This window comes from Colias philodice, chromosome 23 (assembly GCF_061535455.1).
Source record: "Colias philodice isolate Cphi_HAF_F1 chromosome 23, ilColPhil1 Martin Lab GWU primary, whole genome shotgun sequence".
NCBI lineage: Eukaryota > Metazoa > Arthropoda > Insecta > Lepidoptera > Pieridae > Colias > Colias philodice.
The window spans coordinates 6,384,454-6,410,727 of NC_143108.1; the positions used below are offsets into that span (position 1 = coordinate 6,384,454).

Below are 26,274 nucleotides of genomic sequence, written 5' to 3' on the forward strand. Positions count from 1 at the left end.
TCACAAATAACCCTGCGTGATTGAAGAAGCTTTTTTAACTTAAACATTCAATTAAAAAATAAAACATTAAATAGATTTTATGTTTTTAATAGTTTATTTCTTACTAGCTTCCGCCCGCGGCTTGGCCCGCGTGGTGTTTTGATAAAAGGTAGCCTATGTCAGGGTCATCTCAGGGTCTAAAGATTGTCTTTATAGCGTAACAGACAGACAGAGTTACTTTCGCATTTATAATATTAATAGGGATAAGGTACTTAACATAACAGAACACTTAACCAAAAATGACATATTTTTATTGTCTTTTTAACTACCTAAATTATGAAAAACAAAAATTAAATATTGACTATTTAACTACCTCATCAAAACATTATAAGTAACAAAACATACATAATTATGTGACATAACCCGCCCTAGCTGGCAAGCCGCCCAATCGTTTGTCTCTGTGCCAATATCTATATGTTTTAATGTTTTTGATAACACTATCATGACATTATTATGTTTTCCAAATTATTTTAAAATATATTTTTATATTTTTAATAATTAAAAATATTTTCATAAAAATATTTCATATAAAAGAAAGGAGCAGTCGCAATTTTTCTAAAGACAAGCACGCGTTACATATGTATTTTGAAATGTAGGTAGCTATATGTAATTCATCTTTATGTTACCTATATTTCATGAAAAAAATAATTAAACTATATTTTTTTAAATCGGCTCTTTAAAAATATTCCTGGACACTACATAATATTTAAAGTGTTATTTATGTCTTGGTATCCTCTCAATAAAAGTTCAACAAGATATTTTTTACTACAAGATTTTCCTACAAAATCCTAACGAAACAACAATTTAATCTATCCTACATGCACATTGCACAACTTAACTCTTATTATCACTTTCAGCTGCCATCAAGCGCGGATCCAGGGGGGGGGGGTCACGGGGTCATGACCCCCCCCTGGGCTAGGTCCACGACCTAAGTGGACCACTAATTTAATATTAACTTTTTTAAATTACTTAACAAATTAATACTGTTCAATATGATGTTTTTATTGAATGAAATCAATTACAAACGGTAACGGAATAGAGTATAACAAAAATTATAGAAAAAGTTTATTAGGGTCGACCTGTGGTCGTAATTTAAGGACAAATAACAGGTTTTTCAATTAAAAAAAAAAAAACTATAACTGCGGAATAAAGTGTAGGTAATGGTAAAGTTGTATACAGTAATTAATTTTTTTTTCTACAACTTTTGCTGTTACACTTTTCACACAAAACCTCAAATATCGAAATATCCCAGTTCGTGGATAAGACATAAAATAGCAAATTTTTTTTTTCAAATGATCACTATAAAATACAGACAAATTACAACAAAAAATCGGCCAAGTGCGCGTCGGACTCGCGCACCGAAGACTCCGAGCAAACATATTTTTTCATTATGTTGTATCTTACAATTTTGTTTAAAGGATTTTTTCTTTATCTGTGCTTGTAAGTGCTTAAGTCGTTGCTTTTAACCAAATTTCAAGACTGTGTTCACGGGAAGTACATTGTAGGTTTTGATTGATGATTCCCTTGCAAGTAGGTAGTTGCGAATTACAGAATATGCTCTAATTGCTTTTTCTTCAGATTGCTTTGACATAGAATTTGAATTAAATAACAGATTTAAGTTATGATAGACCTGAGTTCTGATGTTAATATCAATTAAATACATGTCAGCGTTCATGAGTAAAGGGATTGTAAGTTTAAAATTATTTAAAAATATATTTTTATTTAATTTAATTAAATAATTAGGGTTTTCGCAGATAATACTACATCTGTGCTATAACACGATACTTTTTACTCAATTTCAAGACTGTGTTTACGGTACAGGGTGCTCCCTGCAGGTATTGATTCCCTTGCTAATGTCGAAATCCTACGGTCTAGGTCCCTTGATGCTGTGAAAAATTCAAACGTTTTAGCCAACGCAATCAAAAGATGCAGCTGTAATTGCTGAAATTTTTCGACACTCCCTAAAAAATCAAAACCTACAGGGTAGTTCCCGAGTACACAGAGTCATGAAATTTAGTACAATCAAACGTCTTATAACGCAGACTAGCTTACCGCCCGCGGCTTCGCCCGCTTTCTCTAAAACCTTATAAATTATATACTATTCCTCTTGAATCACTCTATCTTTAAAAAAACTGCATCGAAATTCGTTGCGTAGTTTTAAAGATTTAATCATACATAGGGACATAGGCACAGAGACAACGACTTTGTTAACTAATTGCGAAAAGCATGAATTTTTCCTTAGATTATAATATAAAAAAATATTAAAAAAAATTTTTAACTTACAACCCTGTTACTCATGAACGCTGACATGTATTAACTTGATATTCATACCAAAAACTCAAGTCTAAAATACCTTTACCCTATAATAAAATCAAACTTCTATGTCAACGAATCAGAAGATACAGCCGTAAATGCCGAAAAATTTCCCAAATTTCGACATTCGCAAGGGAATCAAAACTCAAAACCTACAGGGTACTTTCCGTAAACTCAGAATCTTGAAATTCGGTACAAAGCAACATCTTATAGTACAGATACAGTAATAATTGCAAAAAATATATATTTTTCATGTTTGTCTGCCTGTGAAGACCCTTTTTCTCAGGAACGCGTGGAGGTATCAATCTGAAATTCATACCGAATACTGTGTGAATTCATACCGAATATCTACGGTTCCTTATAGCTGTGAAAAAATCAAACTTATAAGCCAACGCAATCAAGAGATACAGCCATTTATGCCGTATATTATCGCAAATTTCGACATTATCGCAAGGGAATCAAAATCTATAGGTATTGTACTACTTCCTGTGAACACAGAGTTCTGAAATTTGGTTAAAAGCAATGTCAGCACAGATGGAGGAAAAATTACTAAAACATACATTTCATGCTTATCAACATTCGCAAATGTCATGAATCAAAACCTACAGCTGGGTACTTCCCGTGAATTCAGAATCTTGATATTTAATCTTTATTTAATAAAAACTTACGTCTTATAGCACAGATAAAGGAAAAATCGCAAAAAGCATAAATTTAATATTAAAACATATAAAAATGTTTGTACGGAACTCTTGGTTCGCCAATCCGACTCGCACTTGACCATTTTTTTTTTAATCTACGTATCAATTAAATTACCAAAATATAGCTTTTGAAAATTGACCACGTCTATGTGACCCCCCCCTGGCACTAAAGCTGGATCCGCCCTTGGCTGCCATATTGCATAACCAAGCAAATAATTAGATTTATAGAAGATTCAGGAATGATTAGAGTTCATGAACTTCGCAGTTTAATGGGTGCGTTCACATGCCATTGTTTGCTATGTGGTGCAATGTTTCAATAGGAAGTGACATGCCATGGTGCTGTAAGGCTTGCACACCAGTACTGTGAAGATATGAGAGGCTAGTAGGATTTTGTTCGAGCTATTTATTGGCGGAAATTTTGTGGATTGTGTGGAGTAAAGCTTTTTTTTAATTTAGGTGATAAACATGAATAACTGCATTTATTATTTAGTACGTTAGTGGAATATTTATACGACATGTGAATTTCACAGTTTTCGGAATTATTAGTCGCCGTAGTAGGTACCTAACTATAATGTAGTAATCTGTGTCACCGTCAACCAAATTGCCTATACAAAAAGGTGAAATTTTGAAGGTTTTTTTGGTTATATGTCATATTTTTCCTGTCTTTCTCGTGTCTCGTATATGTCATATCTTTCTGTCCTTCTTCTTCTCTTTGATAAATAATATACCTATAAGATAAGAAAAATGGTAAATTTTAAAATTATGGCTATGCATCCTAAAAATATTATATTTATATACCTACCTAACCAGATTTTAACAACAAGGCTGCACTATTAAATGCTGAGATTTTACCAAATTCACTTAACCTTCATTACTAGCTTAGTTATAGCTTAACATAGCTCATGCTAGCTTACAAGCCTTACATATAATGGTCAATATACTGAGCTGCGTAATGTAGCTGACCGTGTCAAATTCTTATTGTTTCCCTACAAGTTTGCTACTCAATTTATTTCTTGTGTTCTATTAAATATTTAATAAATACGACCCGTATTTATTTTCAACTATTTTTTATTTATTTTCATTCATCATTGGGCCATTTTGGTCATAGTAGAACCAGTGTAAGAATTTTAATTATAATCCACCACATAGGTAGTTTTTTGATTCTTCATTTATAGATGAAATGGTGAAAAAGTAAATCAGCAGCATCTGGACCTGCCCCCCTAGACAAGTGGCTTTCTATTAGCGTAAAGTTCAATAGAATAGATTATGAATGTATGAGATTGACGTAATCAATCGTCGCCGTCGTCGTAATCAAACGTCAATCTCATACATTCATAATCTATTCTATTGAACTTTACGCTAATAGAAAGCCACTTGTCTAGGGGGGCTTATTTGTATCGATACATTTCTATAAATAACGGCTAATGATGAAAATATAATATTGTTTAATGGAAAAGGTACGAGGAAATATTTTTTTGGAAATGGAGCTTACAACCTTGTGTACCGTAATAAGTAGATACACAATGTAAGCCGGCATAAATCCGTTCAAGTTTCTTCAGATTCTTCTATAAACACTTGTAAAAATTTAGGCTTCATAAAATAAATATTCGGAAATAAGTTTCGAGTTTGCGTTGACATTTGAGTAACTATACCTACCGCGTATATTCTCAGTGATTCAGAACATTTAAAAATAATAATATAAGACACAGATTTAACCTAAAAACCCTACGATAGTTATCTTTTATCTTCATTGCATATTAAAGGCGCGGTCACGATTCAAGGGCCCTTACAACGTGTCTGCATCAAACGGATATTTTTTAAAATCCATTTTCTTTGACACCTTTTAAGTGATCTCTTCTTGCGAGATAGACATCGAAATTTTGTCTCGGTATTCTTGTAGTAGATGTAAGAGAGATAGTGGATGTATGATGTTAAAATTTAGATTAGTAGGGTAAATTTAATAATTTGACTTTTAACTAGATTAGTAGGGTAATGATTATTATTAATTTGGGTTCTGTAAGATGTCATGGTTACCACTGCATACAGAAATAATATTATCTTTTCATATTATTACGACTTTTACAACAATTTTCCTATCAAAAATAAAATTTTTGCTACTATTTATTCACGGTCGTAAAGTTATTTCAATTTGTGTGAATTAGCTCAATATTTTTTATTAATCTCTCCTCGTGAAATGATCTCATATTATGATCATATCTATATTTGTAAAAATGCTCAAATTTATCACACTACTAACTCAGTACCTATTACTTACCACTACTACTACTTTAGTACTACTTTGTTCAAAAAACATACTACCTAACTATTTAAATAAAATCGATACGAAAACAAAGCGTGTTTGTGTTAATTTGCAAATATTTTAACACCTACAGGTACCTAATCGACTTCACTAAATGGATTACATTAACTCCGACCTTAATGCAAACACTATCATTGTACGATCTCCTAATTTTATTTCAAACTCAAGGTTTTAACTAGCTGGCTGTTGGCTTCGTTATTTATTATATTGTTTTGGTATAAATTAACGTTAAAAGGTTGTAAGTTAGACATTTTTGTGTGTAATGTGATGTTATTCTTTGCTTTTAGATTTTAGTGACGATAGGCAATTTTTGGTGACGTTGAAAGTACCTTCAATTAAATTTTGTTTTTTAAATAGAACCTTCTTTCTTCTATTATACTTAAAAACCTTATACTTATAGAATTTGTTACATCTTACATAAATAATTTACTATATTTTACAATCTAAATTAACGACCAAACTGTTATTCATCAATTGACGCAATTCTGTATCAGCATATTATCTTAAATTTACTGTTAAATAAATAATACAGAAAAGCATTCAGTCATACACGATAGAATAGTAGGTACCTACACCAAAATTTTAAAATAGGATACAAATTTCATCTGACGCCATTTTACGAACCTAAAGTGACCTATCTATTAAGCCACTCTTCCAAAGTTTCCACATAAAGCATCCTACAAACCTGGAATTATCCTGGACCTTAAGGTCCGGGGGCGGAGTGCCGCTAGTACTGGAGGTTGACTTGGCGCTAAGGTCCAGGGGCTGTTCCGTCACGGTTGGTGACGAGCGGGGCAGTCCCACCTTGTCCGGGTCTGCTAGCCTGTGAAGAAAAATGGTTCAGAATTATTATCTATATTCTATACTAATATTATAAAGCTGAAGAGTTTATTTGTTTGTTTGAACGCGCTTATCTCCGGAACTATATAGATACTGGTCCGATTTGCAAAATTCTTTCGGTGTTAGATATCATGGAAGGCTATAGTTTATACATATATCATTACGATAAGACCAACAGTAGACCAGTAGTCGACTATACTATATTCGTAATCCTAAATAACAGAACTTTTAATAAAACACAGAACACTCATAAATATCCTTAGTTATTGCTCCTATTGAGTTTTTGATCATGTTTTTTTTTTCTTTTAAAATATTATCTCGATCATTCTTCATTGCTTTGGTATTTTGTAATGCTTTCCTAAAATTGAGACCTTCATATTGAGTACTAGTCCTATTATTTTTTCTTATACGTTACTAAATATGGTCAAAAACCACAACCCAAAAAGCCCCTAAGAAAACCATCCTTAGTTGGTCTCGAATATATGCTTCGTCACGAATTAGGTCCCATTACTGTATCCTAGGGTTACCTACATAATAAACTGCAACTTAAAAGCAGACCTTGCAAAAAATTATAAAATACCTGAAGTAAAAATAATAGATATCTAGTATATACATATGTTCATCGATTTGTCTTTGCACGTTTAAACTTCTGCTAAATATTGACGAAATAGACAAACAAAATTTTAATTTAGAGTATTCGACACTAATTCAATTATAATTATTATGTTAAGGGTTTATTATACTTCACTTGAACGTAGAAATTCACTCGACCCACTAAAATTATAATTTAATAATTATTATTATCGTCAAAACATTCCTGATTTGTTCCAATATTTCATTTCAAAGAAAAATGAGTTATATCAAAATAGTTTTTAAATAAAATTCCAATTTCAATACGTCATAAAAAATAAGCAACATTTTGCAGAAAAACTGTTTCAAGTATCTATTACGTAATACTAAATTATTGATATTAGATTTATCCTTATAATTTATCCTTCGATCTGTTTTTGTTTAATTACCACCTTGATTACCACTAACTAATTTAATTTATCTAGTTAAATGGACTTATAAACACTTTGATTTAATTAATATACGGTAATAAATATGTTTTTATTTTTCAAGTTATAATTTTTCCGTCTGAACCACCAAGCTATTTCCACCGTTTTTCCACAGTTTTTCCCGTATTGCTCTTCTCCTGTTGGTCTTAGCATGATGATAAATATAGCCTATACTCTATAGCCTTCCTCTATATATGAGCTATCTAACACTGAAATAATTGTTCAAACAGGACCCGTAGTTCTTGAGATAAGCACATTCAACCAAACAAACAAAAACTCTTCTGCTTTATAATATTATTATTTATAGAGAGATATGCTTTATAGTGGTAAATGTTAAAAATATGTATCTACTTAATGACGTTTCAAAAGTGCTTCTAGAAGAAGTCTAATTGAATAAATAAATGTTTGAGTTTGTTTGAGTTTGAACATTAAAAAAAAAAATGTTAGTATTATGACCGTCATTTGATTCAATGTTACTTTGTGAAATTCTTGGAAGCTCAGCTACCTAATGCAATTGTCTGTATTTAACTTTCTACTCATTTCTCACATATGTATTATGTGATTATTTCTTTATACTGACCCTAATGCGTGACCCCCATTATTGATATTAATTTTGTATTTCCGTAGTTTTACTCTTGCCTATTTAATAATAAATAGATATTTAAAAATATCCCTCTACGAAAATGTTGTTCTCTGTTGTGCTCTACGAACTTGTTAAAAGTAGGTGCACACACAAATTATGTCGCATATAATATGTGACATAATTTTTTTTCGAAAATCTAAATATTTTTAACAATCTCCTATACTTTTTTTACTTATCTTAGGGCCGATTTTTCAATGCTTGGATAAAACTTATCCGTCCAATAAAGTAGATATTAGGTACACGATAATATTACAATGTCACATAAACTGTCAAATACGGGCAATTAGAATACATTTTTAAAATGGTAGTTTTATACATTATTCGACGAATAAGTTTTAACCAAGGATTGAAAAATCAGCCCGTAATTAAATAACTACTTTTAACTTCAAGACAATTTTACAAAAACGCAATTATAGAAAATAGCAACACATTTTTAATAAGGCATTGTATTTAAATAAAAAAAAAAACATTAAATGCCATCATTTTACGCGATAGGTACATAACAGTGTCATGCATATTTTTAACTAAAAACTTAATTAATTTATTCACAACGACATTTTCCTGCTAAATGATCACGACATCCTGTTAGACATAATTTAATTAATTATTTTATGAACTAGGATATATTAAAACTAAAAGTGAATCTATACTAATATTACAAAGCTTAAGAGTTTGTTTGTTTGAACGCGCTTATCTCAGGATTCTCAGGTCCGATTTGAAAAATTATTTCGGTGTTAGATATAGATACCATCCATCGAGGATGGCTATAGGCTATAATATCATTACGTTTAAGACCAACAGGAGCGGAACTACGCGGGTGAAACCGAGGAGCGCAACTAGTTTGAAATAAAACCCTATGTGGAACCAACCAACCTACTAGTGGAAAATTAATGAATATAAGCTTACTTAACTACATACTCAGCTCTAACTTCTGTCATTATAATACTAGCCCATTTTTGATATTATTTGTGAGATGTAGAGTCACAAACGCTACAGTATAGAAGCTATTGAAGCGAATTGTTTATGAAATGATATTATTGACGTGAGCACGTATGTATAAAAGTCTATTAAAATATGTAAATCTTATTACACAACGTACTCTTTCCATACACAAAGCCATGCACTTCCGAACCCAAAAAAAAAACAAAACAGGAAAGGGCTGTCTCAAGTATGTCAAGAGACAAAAATCCTCATTCGACATCCAGACTTCAAGCAGAGCGCACGTCACGACTCCCATAACTAATTATTGAGCAGTACAATTGTAAACATATCGATATTGAATTCACATCTCAAAAAGCTGTGAATAGTATACTGTAGTGTCAGAAGCGAGGCAACAAAGCCGCGTGATTCTATTGTGCGCAGTTCTGATGTTTCTTGAAGGAATATTGAAATTATTCGATGCTCAACTGACGGCCTTTTGTCCGTATTTAGGTTGTAGTCTGTTTTGATGTAAGAGTATGGGTGTTTGATGACAAGTATAATTATTGTGTGTTTGTATGAATGAACGAGAGAAAGCTTTTAATAAGGAATATAACTCGTTGTAACTGGTATTAGAAGTCCAAATATCGAATAAAAAGAGGACATATGAAGTACCTACCTATATCCAATTAATAGTAATTATTTCATAATATAATAAAAAGTAAATAATAAATAAATAAATAAAAAACACTTTATTGTACAATGCACAGATAAACAATACAATAATATACAAAAAGAATCTTCACCGTACAAATTGGCGGCCTTATCGCTTTGAAGCGATTTCTTCCAGGCAACCTTGGGATATAGGAAAATGAAAAGATTGAAAAAGGTAGATAGTGCATATACAAGGAGTGAATACAAATAAATATAATAGATATGAGTAAGTTATAAAATTACATATAACGAAAGAAAGAAAAACGTGCAGAAGAGGATATTACATATATAAAAATTTCAGGTAGAGAAATAGGTAAAACAGAACAGATGCAGAATGATTATGAGGACAGATAATATTTTTTAATTGCAGCTTTAAAACTATTCAAAGTTTGCGCTTGCTTTATTGCGTAAAGTAATAAAATCACTACAAAAATATCTACCTAGCTGATGAAAATCGTCTCTACATTGATGAATACACTTAGATTATCATAATGCTTTACATTCTTTTCGATATCCCCGTACTATCTGTATAAATTATGGATTCTGTAAAATACGATGGAAGATACATTTGCAATTTCTAATTTACAATGTTTCAACATTTTCTGTCCTAAATTATATTGAGAACATTTTCCAAAATCTGTCATCACCACTATTAAATCATTACTTCGTCTTTCTTTTAACATCACAACTTTATCCGTACGTTTACATTTTCCAATAAAGAAACGAATTTACACATCAATACAATTTCACAAACGGCTAAGAGGCACTGAAATGTACACGATACCGTTACGGATGCGTCGCGACAATCGTTTCGGATAAATATCGTGTCGTATTCGTTACAATGCTTCTTAAAAATGATATGTTTCGAGACACTTTTGTAGACGGTAAGATGGGATCAGGAGATGCGAAAATTTTTCATGTTTTGGGAAGCTGTGAAGGCAATTTTATATGTATTTTTGTAGTCTTTAGATATAGTTTACAGTTGTCCTTTTGTAATTTCAAAGTCGTCTAATATATAGAGTTTTAAATGCAATTATTGATGGAGGTTTACAGTATGTATGGACTTTTTGTAATTATGAAATATAAACTATAGTATTGTCTTATTAGTCAGCCAGTTACTTAACAAATAGTTTAGCCAAAATCAATTAAACATAACCCAGATTTTCCATATACGTCGCTACCTAAAAGATAACGCTAAAGTTAAAATCACTGTTATTATAATTAGTGACACAGTTGCAAGTTAAACAATGGATCCGATTCTAAAGTAAACATTTAAATAACAAATGGGGCTAAATATGCAACCTTGAAGCACTCCGTCTTAAATAAATCAATACTTTGATAATTCATTCAATGGATAATAAGTTTTGCGAATTGATATTTAAAGAGTAGTTATTTTAAGACGCAGTTAACGTCTTGTTTAAATGTAGGTGTTGAATATTATTCAGTTTATATTGTATATTTTATGAGATAATATTTGTCTTTAACGATGGAATATTTCCTTTGAGTGTTAACTATATCGAACCTTTAATTTGAATGATTGTAGGCGCTTAAAATGATTGTTGATTATACGTTAATAACACACAAGGAATAAGCTTGTCATTCCTGCAGAAAATTTTATAAAACCACAAATATCTTTTATAATTTAAATTTAGGTAAAATCGCTATGTTAATAGACATAGTAATTTAGGTTTCATTACAAATCAGACATAATTAAAAACAACACAATCAACTAAAAAATAATGAAGTCGAATCCTTGCTAATCCTCGACAAAACACCGTAAACCCTATAAAATGTATCAAATCAAAGCCTTTGATCTATTTTTACGTATCTCGTTATTACATCTGAGTTGTTGCGAATCAAACAATCCAATTAAATCGGAAAGTTCATCCGATTCCGGCAAGTACGTGGCTGTCATAAAATGTTAACGATCCGATATCGGCTTGATAGAAGCTTCTGGAAATGTGTCACAGTTTCATGCGCCATTTTATTGGGCTTTCCGCGGGATTGCTTCGTGATTCTGTTCACTTGACACATAGTTGTGCTGTTCACTTGCTAATGTTTTGATTGCTTTTTGTTGGGAAGAATTATATCTATTTATAAGTAGCTGTGGTACGCAGTTTTACCCGTATTGCTTCTCAATAAAATGGACTATCTAAGACTTTTACAAATTTCCTGCGAGTTCCGTAGTTCCTGAGATTAGCACTTTCAAACAAACAATTCTTTTAGCTTTATGATATTAGGATTGACAATATTGATTAAGTAACAAGCATCGATATGGCTCTTTATTTTGTTGAATTTTAATGGATGCAAAGCTTGATTGTCTAAAAGCTTTAGCAAAGGTACAGTTCGTAATTTTGTAAAGAAACCAATAGATTTGAGACATTAAGATTTAAAAAAAAGACAGTCTGAAAACAATCTACTTTCCACGAGTTTTAAAATGAGCATGAAATAAATAATAATTTCTATCATGCACGTGTTAAATTAAATACATTAAAGGTTGTCATTTGAGAAAGTTCTGGAAACCTTCTCTTTGGGTTTTTCGTGGAATTGGCGCTGCGTATTTCCAAACTATACATAGCCAGAACGCAACCATAGGAAACTGCTCGTGTATACTTTGTAATGCTGTTTTTAAGTTTGTTATTACAATATATACACGAATTTTGCGTACTGATCGTGTATACTTTGTAACGCGGATGCTTGCTGCTTCGTTCCAAACTATACACGATCAGTACGCAAAGTATAACTAAATATATCTACTACTGACTACACCACTTACGCTTGCTCGAAATAATAAATATATAGGTAATCAAAGACTCGTACAAATGTACATATCTACTTTTATTCTTCTTGATTATTATTGATTCAGTGAAATATGGAATAAAAATATTATTAGGTAAGCTTAGGAAAATAAATAGGTAACAGATAAGGGTAACTATGGGTTAGGTAAGGTTCGTGTTTTTTTAACTACACAAAAATAGGAGCCCCGCGAAGCGGGGCTCCGTCGCCTCGCAACCGTCTTCTTCTGGACTTATTAGATTCTTACATTTTAGCACTATTGTCAATTGTAACTCGTGCAGTATAGTCGGGAACGAAGACACAAACATCCTCGATACAAAAAATATACGATCAGTACGCAACATTACATATACATGCATTGTAATAATAGATTTAAAAACAGCAATACAATATAATATATAAACGCGAGCAATGGAAAGACGGCGCGCTTACTCCGAAACATACACGATTAGTCCGCATGCGTACTGGCGCTGTATATTTTGGAGCGCTATTCTTACTTACTTCACTACAAAGTATACGCGAGTATTTGCGTACTACTGTTGTATAGATTGGAAGAACTTTGTAAAAAAGTTATTTCCAAACTATACGTGATTAGTTTCACGCCGTTGCGTGCTGGCCTTGTATAGTTTGGAAAGACGCATTGGCGCTCTACTGAGGGAGAAATAGCTTTGAATCTCTAAAGGCATTGAAGTGGGAAATTATTACATCGTGACATTTAGGTATTAGCTACTGCATCTTCTTATACATACTAATATTATAAATGCGAAAGTAACTCTGTCTGTCTGTCTGTTACTCAATCACGCCTTAACTACTGAACCAATTTGCGTGAAATTTGGTATAGAGATATTTTGATACCCGAGAAAGGACATAGGCTACTTTTTACCCCGGGAAATAGGATAGGTTTTTATCCCGGATATTCCACGGGAACGGGAACTATGCGGGTTTTTCTTTGACTGCGCGGGCGAAGCCGCGGGCAGAAACCTAGTATAATATATAAAGACAGAAGAAGATATATATATTTTATTAATTTATATATTACATATGTATATAGTTTCGTCTGTAGAGCAGAGTTTTTCAAAGAGAAGTAACGGACAAAAATTGGGACTCCGTAAGGGCTTTAACTTTATCAGCATTCCATCTCTCACCTTCTAAATAAGATATTTAGCGACCTATCATGAAATTTATGATGAGATTCGACAATCGCATTTACAGATAGAGGAATGCAGTAAAGTATCTCAAAATGTAATCTACTCTAACAATGCAGGTACATATATGTACTACATAGGTACTCCTAAACCAAAGTATTAGGTACCTACTTTTGAAAATGTGCTGGTCATTAGTCCTTGCTAACCTAACCTTACTATTTGAAAACCAAACTATATACACTTATCTACTCGTAAAAACTCTAAAACAAACACTATCAGGTAGGTACATTATAATTGCGCGTATTTTAAATGCTAATGCCAATTGATATTCCACAATCTAAATGTTTGCTAGATTGCTACAAGTCAAAACGTCAGAGCTACATTTGACCTTTACCAATAACTAAAGATTATAATAAATCTAACTTCATTTAATTCACTTGAAGAAATCTCGAGACAAGTGTTACTGAATCGAAAACATTGCTTTTGGCATTATAATTTAATCAAATAAACTGTTTAAATATGCATTGGGGTTGATATGAATGCAATGCAATTTATGACAAGTATTTGTTGTAACGAAAATTAAAACTAGGTGAATATTTTGAGATTTTGCATACAAGAAATACCAGTTTATTGTGCATTTTGTAAAGTTTATCGATCAATTTGTTAAATAAAACGCAGAAAAACAATATTTTAAAACAATGAATACGGAAGAATAATATTTTAATATTTACTTATATTAAATTATCCTTCCCTCATAATTAATATTTCTAGAAGATTCGTATACAACCTCGTTAGGGATAATGTAAGATTAGAATCAAGTTTTTAACCAAAGTAAGCAAAACCTTGCAAAATCAGTTCCGTATTGAATAACCAACGTTCGTCTCAAGGATTCATCTTTATGTACAAGTTTATTTATCATTTAGCACCGCAAAATGTACCTTAGTCCAACTAAATAAGGTGTATTCTTCGGTAGTAGCATGCGCGTGTTTATATTGATGTGTTTGTAGGTGTAAATTGCGATTTTCATAGAATGATTTCAGAGTAAACAAGTTTTGACGTTAGATACTCATTTTCCACAGAATCCACTCCATATCCACTCTTATGAAAGAATGTAAAATCCCTTGTCCCTATCGAAAATAACAATTCATAAGTATGTTACCTATGTGCTTAGATTAAATGCACGTATCACTGAAATAATTTTTCGGGCACAATCACAGTATTACAATATTGCACAATAAAATGATTTCTCTCTTTATTTTTCTTGCTTTTCTAGAAACCAAGCTTTTCTTTATGTTATATCTATACTTAAAGGAATATCATAAAATAATAATATTTATTTAAATCAAGATAATTATGTAAGTACCTAGACAAAATATTACCTACTACTACGAACTGTACATATATAAAAATTGCTTTAATAATATTATCAAAGATGAATTCTTCGTCTCAGTCGTTAAATAAACAACATAACATTTCAATGTCATTAGAAGGGTCTATAGATTTAACAATTTTGTCTATCAATTGCTGAATTATAAATCAAAAGCTGTTTATCCTTATTAATGTTTGCTAGAGAGCCTTTGATACTCGATATAGTATAAGACCTTATACTAAGTCAATAGTGATTTACTACATTGAAACTGTATATTAAACTCTATAATAAATTGATTAGCTTAAACATTACATTAGCAACTAATTCTTCATATGATGAATACCATTTTTATTACACGCTTTATATTAGCTTCACCTGTATGTTTGTAACCGACTTCTTTGGGCGCGATTTTGACCCACTTTAAACGGCCAGATTTCGTTCAAACTTTGTAGATTTATTTAGGACCGATGACAATTTACACTAATTTGATAAAATAAATAATAGTTAAAAAAAATAAAAAACACGCGTTTTATAGAAAACCGAACTAAAAAGCGTGTTTTTTAGTTTTTTTAACTATTATTATTAATAATTAATAACGTCTGTTCTAATTTGAATTGAATTCATGTTTCAAAATAAATAAATAATGAGTAAATGTATGGAATAAGAATTTGGTAACTAAAAGACTTTTGTTTAATTAATTTGAAACATTTAGATTAATTTGAATTTCCCATGGACTGTTGATACCTTAATATACCTAAGAAGGTAATATTTTATATGTTCTTAGCTATATTATGATATATCCAAAGATTACTACAGTTTAATAAAAAGCTTTTCAAATTACATCTTTTCGCCACTAATCGAAGAAAAAAGTATTTAACTTTAAAAAATTCAGATATGTCAGCTTAAATGCTATTAAAAGTTTAAAATTTCAAATGCAACCGCATCAAAGCAATTAGGTCACACGTATTTCATTAAGATTTAAGATTACTGAGCCCTCCTACGGATTACGGAGCTTTTTAAACTTATTTATTGAACGTTAACTAACGCCCGCGGGTTTGGCTGCGTTTATTCTGCATTGTTATTGGTTATTTTAAATATTCGTTCAAAAGTACTACGATATGAAATTTATTTTCAGGAAAATCTGTAGGTGGACCTACAGTTTTTAGCAACAAAAATGACAATTATTGCAACGTCCATACATAATAATATAAAATTGTGTTCATCACTCACCCATCAAGCGGTCTCGCCGCCGCCAGCCGCTGCATCATCCACGCCTGCGGCAGCGCCGGCTGCACCAGCCCCGTGCCAAGCGCTGCAAGCGCTGCCAGCATCTGTTGAAACTAATATATGGCTTATGTAGATTATATCTAGTGTTAAAATCCTATATATTGTCTGTAAGGTTGGCTCAGATAGTAGTGACCCTGCCTTCGAAGCCAGAGATAGTGGGTTCGATTCCCATTTCTACCACTATTCCCACCCAGGGCAAATATTTGTGTGATGAATATCGATGTTAGCTCTGTGTGTGTGATATGTCTGGATGTTAATTACCTATGTAAGTATGTATGTATTTAAAATTATATATGTATGTTTATCAGCCATTTGTTTTCCATAACACAGGCGAAAAACTTAATGTGGAATCAGATCGTGCCGTGTGTGAATAATGCCCTGACATATTTATTTATATTTACTAGCTTGTTGGGAATATCGATATATTATATTAAATTCCATAGAAATTTGTCTACAGGCATATGGAAAAAAAGTATTATTAGTTGTCACAATTTGTAACTCAAGTTATTGACCAGCGAATAGTATATCTAGCTTTGAAAAGAAGAGCTTTGGAAGGTGGCAAATGAACTTTTAGATTCAGTTAAGTATGATGATGCTTATGAATCCGAACAAGTTACAAATAATAAACGTTGATTAAAGAATCAACTAATGGAAGCAATTGAAATCGAAAACTCAAATACTGGAAGCAATCAGAAAAAATAAGGGAAAAATAATGTTCCCAACAAAGTTAATATTCCAATAAATGCGTGTAACATTAACAGAACAACCACCAACCATCCATAGCTCAAATGGAGTAAGTAAAAAACTTTACAAGAAATAAAACCGCGTAATAAAGTATTCCATCTCGAAACCCCTTTAAAGCAACAGTCCTCGTCACGATTATCATACAGTTGAATAGATAAACGCTTATTCACTTATATTCCTTGATGACTGTTACCCCTTAAAACTCTATGTATTTCGCTTTGACGTCATCTAAGGCCCCCATTGACCTAGAAATGGTAAACACCATGCTTTTTATTTTCCCCCATACAGGGAGGTTCCTATTAGAACCGTGTTTCTAAGGTGTGCTTATGCGTACGTTATAATTATACGAGTTTAGATACTGTTTGAAATTGTAAAGAATTATTATTTCAAGAGAGTTAGAGATTCCATCGACAAAGAAGACTTTGTGGGGATTGGATAGGCGGGAAGAAAGAGTGACATACTGTACTTTATGTGTTTATGGGGATAGAAGACGGAAATAAACGGGTATATTAAAAATAGAAATAGCTATGTCCTCAGTTATACCGTATATTTTAGCTATAGATGGTCGTATTCCCTCAGGTGATATGGTATTCGTCTCTTAGTGCTTCAATAGGATACATTATATTTAGGTTTCTAACAGAATATTGGATATAAATAACTAGGTTTCAGATTTAAACATTCGAAACGAGACTCTGATCATATTTTACTTGTTTGCCTTAGTACATATGATAACAATTGTTAAATTTATTAAATAAATATGATTTAATTTAAATTGCCAAGCTTAAAGAAATCGCGGAAAAGAATGCAGCCTTAGGCTAATTGGAATAATTCAGATTAAAACGTCAATAGGAAATTATTAAAATCTTAAGTAAATTTTATTCAAGTAGACCTTTGTTGAAACTTGATTCTTGGAAAATTCCAGATAGTATTGCGAAATTACCTCTTACTAGGACTCTTCTTAAAAGTAGAGACTACTTTGTGCTTTATAAATGAAATTATTAATTTTAATAAATGCTAGACAATAATTGTTATTACTTTTATTTGAAAAAATATGCCGAATTAAGAAAGCTGCAGCAGGATTTTATCAAAAAATGAGTGCCCGAATTTTAATTCAACGTTCAACGGAAAACTTTATGATTATTTGAAGCTTACGTAATTGTGACATAACTATAATTCGTACTTATAAATGCGAAAGTACCTAACTCTGTCTGTCTGTCTGTTACTCAATCACGCCTAAACTACTGAACCAATTTGCATAAAATTTGGTATGGAGATATTTTGATACACGAGAAAGGACATAGGCTACCTTTTATTGCGAAATATGTACCACGGGCGAAGCCGGGGCGGACCTTTAGTATACAATAAACGAACCTACCTTTTAAATATTTCCTGTTTTATCTAGTTACATTTAACAACAAATTGTACATTTCAGATTTTATAACGTCCATAATATTATGTTAGTCATGTTCAATTTATTCATCCCTTACCTATTGTTAAACTTTAGCTAGTAACTTTACCAAACATTTTTAAGGTAAGTAGTTAGTTTTAGAGTAAGTTTTTGATATTTACCTGTGCTATCGCTTGGGGGTTTTGACCCTGTAATTGCAGTTGCAAGAGGTGTTGCAACAGCGGCGGACCCCCCGCGGGGCTCTTCGCGCCTGACACAGAACTGCTATCCGATTCCGATGCGGGACTCTGAAATAAAAGAAAATTGTATTATGTAAATATAATATTAGGTTACGAGATTATATGGACAACTTTTCGCCTGAAATTTCACGGATATAAGTATTGGGATGCAAGATTAGATACCTACAACACTTTTCAGATCTGAAATTTCCATATGAGAAAAAAAAACACTATAAAATCACTTTGTTGCGTCATGAAAGAAAGACAAATAAACAAACACATTTTCTTTATAGTATTAACAGAAAAATAAGTATAATATTATCTAGTAAGTAGGTAGTAAGACTACTTTGTGATGCCTATAATATCCTTGTGCGATAATTATAATCCTGTAGTCTACGTTATTCATGATAGATGCGAAATGCAAAAGGCCTTAAAGTGTAGAGCAAAGAAGTAGAGTAAAATACGATATAATTATGTTTTATCAATGTTGAAATTTTGTTAATGATAATATTTAACATTTTTACGAAGTTATTCCATGTCCCTACTTAATTTTCATTTTGATGTTTTCTCTTTATTGACTTGAAAAACAACAATGTTTAATGGGAAAAACTTTTCTTTATTTCTTCTTTATCGATTAAAACATTATGCTCTTTAGTTACATGGAATAATATTATAGTCAGTATTATGTGAAATCTTAGCTATATTTCGCTGTAAAATTACCATAATTAATCGCAAACCAATAGAAAAAAATCACATTGATAGAAAACTTGAATTATCGGAATCTAAAGGAATCTATGAATAAAATAATAATAAAATTGTTATATTTGTTGAGACCAAGTTTGTAGTTTGCAGGTGTTGTGTGACGTCAGTAATTTTTTCTTGAAATAATATACGAGTTATTTTAATTGATTTTCCTATGGCTCCATATGTATACATTTTCAAAATGGTTTTCCATTGTAGTCGTTTCTTACTACCTGGGGTATGGGGATTGTACATTTTTTATAGTCATCTGTTTATTTGATACCTACCTAGATTTTTTCTAGAATTCAATATTTGCACACCCAAATAGTGGGTAGAATGTATTAGCGCCTTAACATTTTAATAACACCATTTTTGTAACTACATTCTTGCAAATAAATGTAAACTGAATTTGAATTTTGAATTTCATTATGAAGCAAGAATTATAAGATGAGCTGTCTGTTATACCTACTGTGGTTATGTGTGGTTACTGTGGTATAGACGTAGATATTTTTGTTGTCTCTAGGACCATTAAAATTTTGACTTCTTGTTGAAAAATAATTATGAAGCGAAGAAAATTTTTCAATTGTATGATTTTCTCAGTAGTTTTATTATACTTCAAAAGAGCTTTTATTTAGTAGATTCTTTGAAGGTTATGGCTAAATAATAGTTTTTATAACGCGTACGATTTCTTGAAAGTTTTTTAAAGTCAACTTGTAAGGATTCTTGTTGGGAATTCGCAGTTTTCATTTAATAATTTTTAAAGCTTTTTCTTACGATTTTAAACCTTTAAATTATGATTTAAAAGGGCTTAAGAATCGAATCTACAAATATGTGGGCGGAATGTTGTATTTATCAAGAAAATACCGATGCTTTTTATTAGGGTTGTAACGGAGGCCTACTTAGCGGAGGCGGAGGCGGATGCGGAGGTGAAGAGGTTCGCCTCCGCGGATGCGGAGGTTAACGGAGGCGGAGGCGGAGGTGAAATTTGTTGGGAAAATTTATAATTATCGTCTACTTCTACAAAGTACTACCAAATTTCACTAGTTTTCGGCTTCATCACGTTATATAAATAACAATACCTAATAATTACGCACAAAATTACTTAAAACAATCACGGCTCAATTGCAACTACGCGGTACCGAACGCTTTGACAAGTTGATTCCTGTTATTCATTCACTCATACTCCCACCACCCGCTTGGCCGTGTTCCCGCGGCCACACCCCGGATACTCCATACAAAATTATCGTTTTGACAGTCACACTGTAGAGACTGCAAATGTGTGTGTTAACGCTTTATGGTTGGCACATTTGTGACTAGCGTAAAAAAAAATCGCGTTTTTCTGATGAAATACATCCGTTAACAGCACAATATCTTACCATTTTCTACGAAAAACGATAATCACAAATCCAAAATAATAAAATTACTTTAAGTCAATTTGATTAATGTTGTCAATCTTCGTTGCGTATCGTCCTTGTAGAAAAATGCGGACCATTTTTAGGCTTATCGTGCGGGTTGAGGTAAGTGTTTAATTTTGGCGGGAGGCGGAGAGTGTCCGTTCTGTAGCGTTTAGCTACTATTATGTATTCTGTGCCGCGGCTTAAGCAAACTCTCGACCATTTCACTTGAAAACACGCAGCCGAGCGGCTGCGTCGCCTAGCGTCGCTCCTTGCGCGTTGTTTGTGATCGTAAATGAACTTCCGATATGACTCCGCATAAATTTTGCGGAGGCGGAGGCGGAGGCGGAGGTTAAATTCTTTGCGGAAGTTCCGCAGTAACGGAGGCGGAGGCGGAGTTCCGTTACAACCCTACTTTTTATTTCTTTAAAACGAGTTGTTTATCTTAAGAAATTTGATGTGGGACGATAAACGACTCCTACACATTTCTTCAAGAAGGTTCTATATTTTATGTTTGCATTGATATTTTAATTTAGATGGAAAAAACAATCATTTTAGGTAAATTAAAAAACGATGTTCCCCGGGGTTTCACCCGCATTGCTGCGCTCCTGTTGGTCTTTTATAGCCTTCCTCGATAAATGGGCTATCTAACACCGAAATAATTTTTCAAATCGAACCTGTAGTTCCTGAGATTAGCGCGTTAAAACAAACAGACTCTTCAGCTTTATAATATTAGTATAGATGTGACTATTTTATTGAACATATAAAATTTATGCAAAACAAAAAATATAACGATTTATGAAGGAAATAAAAATATATTAGTTCATTAGGGCATTGATTAATTAAAATACCGTAGGTATGAATGTTAATCTGTAGGTACTTACAAGGTTCTTAAGTAATTTAAATTGGGAAGTTATTTATTTTGATAACTCGTAAAAATTTTAACAGTTCGACATTCTTCATTCATAAATTGCGTGCAATTAAAAATAACCTTTAAATCGATAAACGTGTCAAAACACAATAAATGGCGAAAATTCGGGCAATAATTGCATTAATGATGTTAATGTAAACGATTATAATTATTCTTCTCTATAGGTAATTGGGTTATTATTGTTTGTTTTTTCCTTTCTTCCCAGAAATCAATCATTATAATGGCAATATTCGTCGAAATTGATGACCTTTTAGTATCGATCTATTGCTACATTAAGACAAAGATGAACCTTTTATTTAAGCGCTTATAAAATATAATATTTAAATTAATAAATGTTTGAATAATCTTCGATCTCATCAAATGCTGGCAAATCAGAACTAAGTACCTAACTGCTTTGGTTTTTATATCTATTTCTTAGAAAAAAAGATAAAGTAGATAGGACTTATATAGGTATGCAATTTGCAATAGTAATAGATATAGAATTTTCCTTTTTCCATTCTTTTTGTAATGTTAATAAAAATGAATTCATATTTTTGTCTGTTAAACGATGTCAACCTTTGATCGTCTTCTTTAGCTAGATAAATAAATTAAATATAAATATATATAATATAAATTGTCCTTTCATACATTGTCTGTTTAATGATCATTTTAGCTGATGTTTTTCAGTCTTGAGTTTATAATACCTACAGTCAGTAGTCACATACCTACTATGTGGATGTGGCGTTCCCTTCTTTGTCCCTATATATGAATATTCGTAAGTCTTGTACAATTGGTAGACCAAGTGATAAATATGAGTATTCTTTATGATTATTACCTAGTTACAGTCGAAAGGCTCCCAATTTTTATGTAATAGGACTACCTTATCTACTAAGATATGTAGGTATAGTATATCAACCTAAAAAATTCTTTTTATTTCGATAGTGTTGTATTAGTACTTAGTAGGTACAGGTCCTTATTTCGTTATATACCTAGACCCTAGTCATAATGAAAAATTATTCCCTAATAATACCATAGCGTTAATCGTTCATAATAAAAAGATTCAAGTCCCTGAGAAATAGAGCAAATAATATTCATTATTAACAATGTATTTATTTAATATTTATCTCACAAATAGCATTCTCACGGATGTAGAATGTTCAGTTAGAACCGATTTTCCTGTCGTGATCTTTGAATTTTCCGCTTACTTCGAAATTAATTGTTGCCCTAATAAGGAAATATGACGTTTATCATAATTATTTTCGATTTCAAAATGGTGTTGTTTTTTATTCATTTCACACTAAAATTACCTCAAGGTAATTTCAATTCAACAATACGAATAGGTACAGTTTTTGTGACGTTAAAAGTCGATGTGAATTAAATTCAATGAGAAGTTATTGGGCTTTGGAAATTTACTTTGAAATAATTTAATGAATGATGATTTTTATTTATTTATTTATTACACTTTATTGTTATACAATCACTAAATAATAGGAAACAATAGAAAGAAAATATGGTACAAGAAAGATGTATCTAATACAATCGGCGGCCTTATCACTAAGCAGTGATCTCTGCCAGGCAACCAAGCGGTTTGATGATTAAAATATGTAGGATCGTCTATGAATTTCAAAATTGATACTGATAGTTTCTAAAGCTAAAAATGAAGTTTTCTACTAAATAGATGGAAATTCCAAAAACACGAAGCAAGGAGCCCCACGATTCTTGTACACTTAATATTTCAACGCTTCCAGGTATTAACGCAGCCTTGTCACTAGGCAATATAACGGAAAAATAAACCTGAATCGCGCAATTAGCTTTGCTGCTTCGTACACATCGGGGCAATCAATAAAACAGTTAGATAACTTATGTAAATTACCTCTACCTACATAGAGCTGGCCGATTCGACGGCTGCATAATATATTAGAAAAAAAAGACGCCAATTGTTCTTGACGTTACGAACGCATTAATAAAAATACTATTCTAAATTCAAACGGCCCATTAACCGGTTCTCACGACCGCCATGTTGACTCGTCCTCGGCCGCCATTGGTCGAGGCCGCGAGTTTAGAATTAGAATGTGAACCCCACCATTTGGCGAGCGGTAAATTATGTGTGGCCAGTTTTTTTTACGTTCCAAGTTCAAATAATGGGAGCGCACTAACAGCTGCCGTGTTTCAAGCGACATAGCGAGCTCTAAACAGATGGTGAATTACTTCCTCGCTATTGTAAAATCTATGATTCTATTTAATTTATAATTCTATTGAACCGGTTCTAACCCTTCTATTGGTTAGATAAACAAAAAACGGGCGCGCCGACCGCATTTTGTTCACATAAATTATATGCATAGTTCGTTTGAAGTATCAACAAGACTCTTTGGAGGGAATATTCACACTGGCCGTTAATAAAGCTTTGTGAAAAAAAAAGTATAATACGTAGCTGTCAGTTTGACAGGTCGCTTCCCATTGGCGGGCTGTCAACGATAAGGAACAGAATTAGAAAAATGGCGGCAAACATTATTAGGTTATCGCAGCCAATTAGACTTGACCGTTATTTTTTTTTCCATGTTTGAACCGGTTATTTGTATAAGTTAAAATGTATTTTTACACTCATTCGAGTTAGTAATGAACTTAGAGCTAAATAGGAATTAATCTTGTTAGTTTGTTCTTTTATGGCATGTTGTTTATATCTCCGTATGTGATAACTTGTTAACGATATTGTAGGAATGCTAATATTTATGATAACTCTACCTACTTTAGCTTACTTAGTAAAAAATAAGTCTTATGATTTAAAGTATATTTTTTTTTCTAAATAAATAAAATAAACGTTCTTTAAAAGCCTCAATCATATTATTGAGAGGGAAAGAAGGAGACAGTTATATTTATTCAAAAAATTTGCACAAAGATACTTAATATTGAAATAATCGAAAAAAAAATTACCATCGCAATTACTAGTTACTACCCGTTCTTAACGATTTTTTTACCATATAAGTAGTTATGTATTTTAATAATATGCAAAGGCCAGTAAGATAAATTATCTATGTACTTGTTTAATTTGTGAATAGCATACAAGTTTTGCCTTGACGTTTAGCTAACCAAGCTAACCTTGAATATTAAGTAACGGCCTGTTAAGTATGACGACTTATATATCTTCCTATTATTTGTTTTTACTAAAGTAATGAGTATTTAGTAATAATGTAATATTTTTTTGTTGTAGTAGCTACTTAGTAACTCAGCTATGACTGGACTTTAGTAGAAAAAATTAAATTTAAGTACCTAACTGCATTTTTATGGTGAGTTCAGATTTTTTTAAATATAAATTTTCGTTGTTATAATATTATGGTTAGATATCAAATTAACAAAAATATTAAATTGAACACAGTTAGGAACAACTCATAATTTAATTTGTGTGTATTTTAAAACGAGAAGGCATCAAATTAAGCGCATAAGTATCTAAATATTTATTATTTTAATATGTTACAATAATTTTATGTGCAGTAAAATTTGAAAGCAATAAAAAAACTATAAAAATATATTCGTTTATCTAGTTTAATTTCAAGATTTATTTTTAACATAGGTATTAGAATATTTTTTACTATCACAACTAGACCTAAATTTAAGTGTTCAGAAGATTTTTTTGTAACAAAAAATCTAAATAAAACACGACACCCACTGTCCATAATTAAAATTAAAAACTTTAAATATAAAAAATAGCATAAAACTTAGTGCAGAAGTAAGACCACTTAAACTAGTCACTTAACTCTATGAATACTTTTTATTCAGTGCTATTTATAATCTGTTGATAACACTTTCGAATGTTGGCTTTTAATATAAATGTAATTATCTAACATTCATAGGCTATTTATGGCGTTTTGTAAGATTTATTTTTTCATAAATGATGTAAGAATTTTTTTTCTTCATGAAAATTTATTGGATATTTGGAAATGTTTATTTTCATTTGAACTGAAATACATTTTATCTATCTTTAAATATTGATTTTGGAAGTTGAAATGTTTATTTTTATTTCAATTAGTAAATACAATTTTCTGAAATATCATGTATTAAATAATGATTCAATAGGATTTTTTTATAAAAATATTTATCCCATGTTGGCTAATTAAGTTTTTTTCATTAAAAAATCTAATTGGATATAAAAATGATCATTATCTACCTATTCGAAAATAAAAAATTCCTTCTTACTTATTTCTAAGAAAATTTGAGTTAATATTTACATTCAAAATTATTTTACACAAATTTTCAATTACTTTTTTATAAGACATATCGACACTAAAAAAAATTAAAGTCTAGCATGACAAAATAAATTCGACAAGCAAACAAACACCAAGTAACTAACCATGAAATCGCCTCATGTTCTGTTCCCTTCCATTTCACACCGAAAAAAGAAAATAAACAATACACACTTATACTACAAAGCCGTCGGTTTTCATTATAACATTTCCGCCACTTAAACACGAAAGCGCGCCATTTATTTAAAAATTTTCCAACCAGCGTTCTATTTTCGAAAACGTCCGAAACGTCAAAAACGCGCGCTCATTTTTCTTTTTTTTTTACGAGCGGCAATTATTAGTAAAGGCGTTCGTATACTGAGGCTATTTGGTCGCACGTGTACGCTAAGGGGTGGGACTGACACGTGAATTTTCCGAGGTTTCCACCCCTTGCGGACCGCCCCTATAGGCTTTTCTGTCCGGCCTATGCTGTTTAACCGAT

The 26,274-nt window shown here is 31.6% G+C and overlaps 2 protein-coding genes across 2 annotated transcripts in view; both read right to left on the reverse strand.

The window, feature by feature from the left end:
• The window catches only part of LOC149478101 (tetraspanin-33-like), a 281,232-nt gene that overhangs the window by 18,452 nt on the left and 236,506 nt on the right, over positions 1-26,274 (reverse strand). The window lies entirely within an intron of this gene.
• Eip93F (Ecdysone-induced protein 93F) overlaps positions 1-26,274 on the reverse strand; it is a 187,083-nt gene that overhangs the window by 5,449 nt on the left and 155,360 nt on the right. Inside the window, exons 4-6 of the mRNA XM_089709646.1 lie at positions 18,454-18,579; positions 16,084-16,193; positions 6,056-6,193 (exon numbers count right to left, since the gene is read on the reverse strand). Of these exons, the coding sequence (XP_089565772.1) occupies positions 6,056-6,193; positions 16,084-16,193; positions 18,454-18,579 (374 nt within the window). The remainder of the gene's footprint in view (positions 1-6,055; positions 6,194-16,083; positions 16,194-18,453; positions 18,580-26,274) is intronic.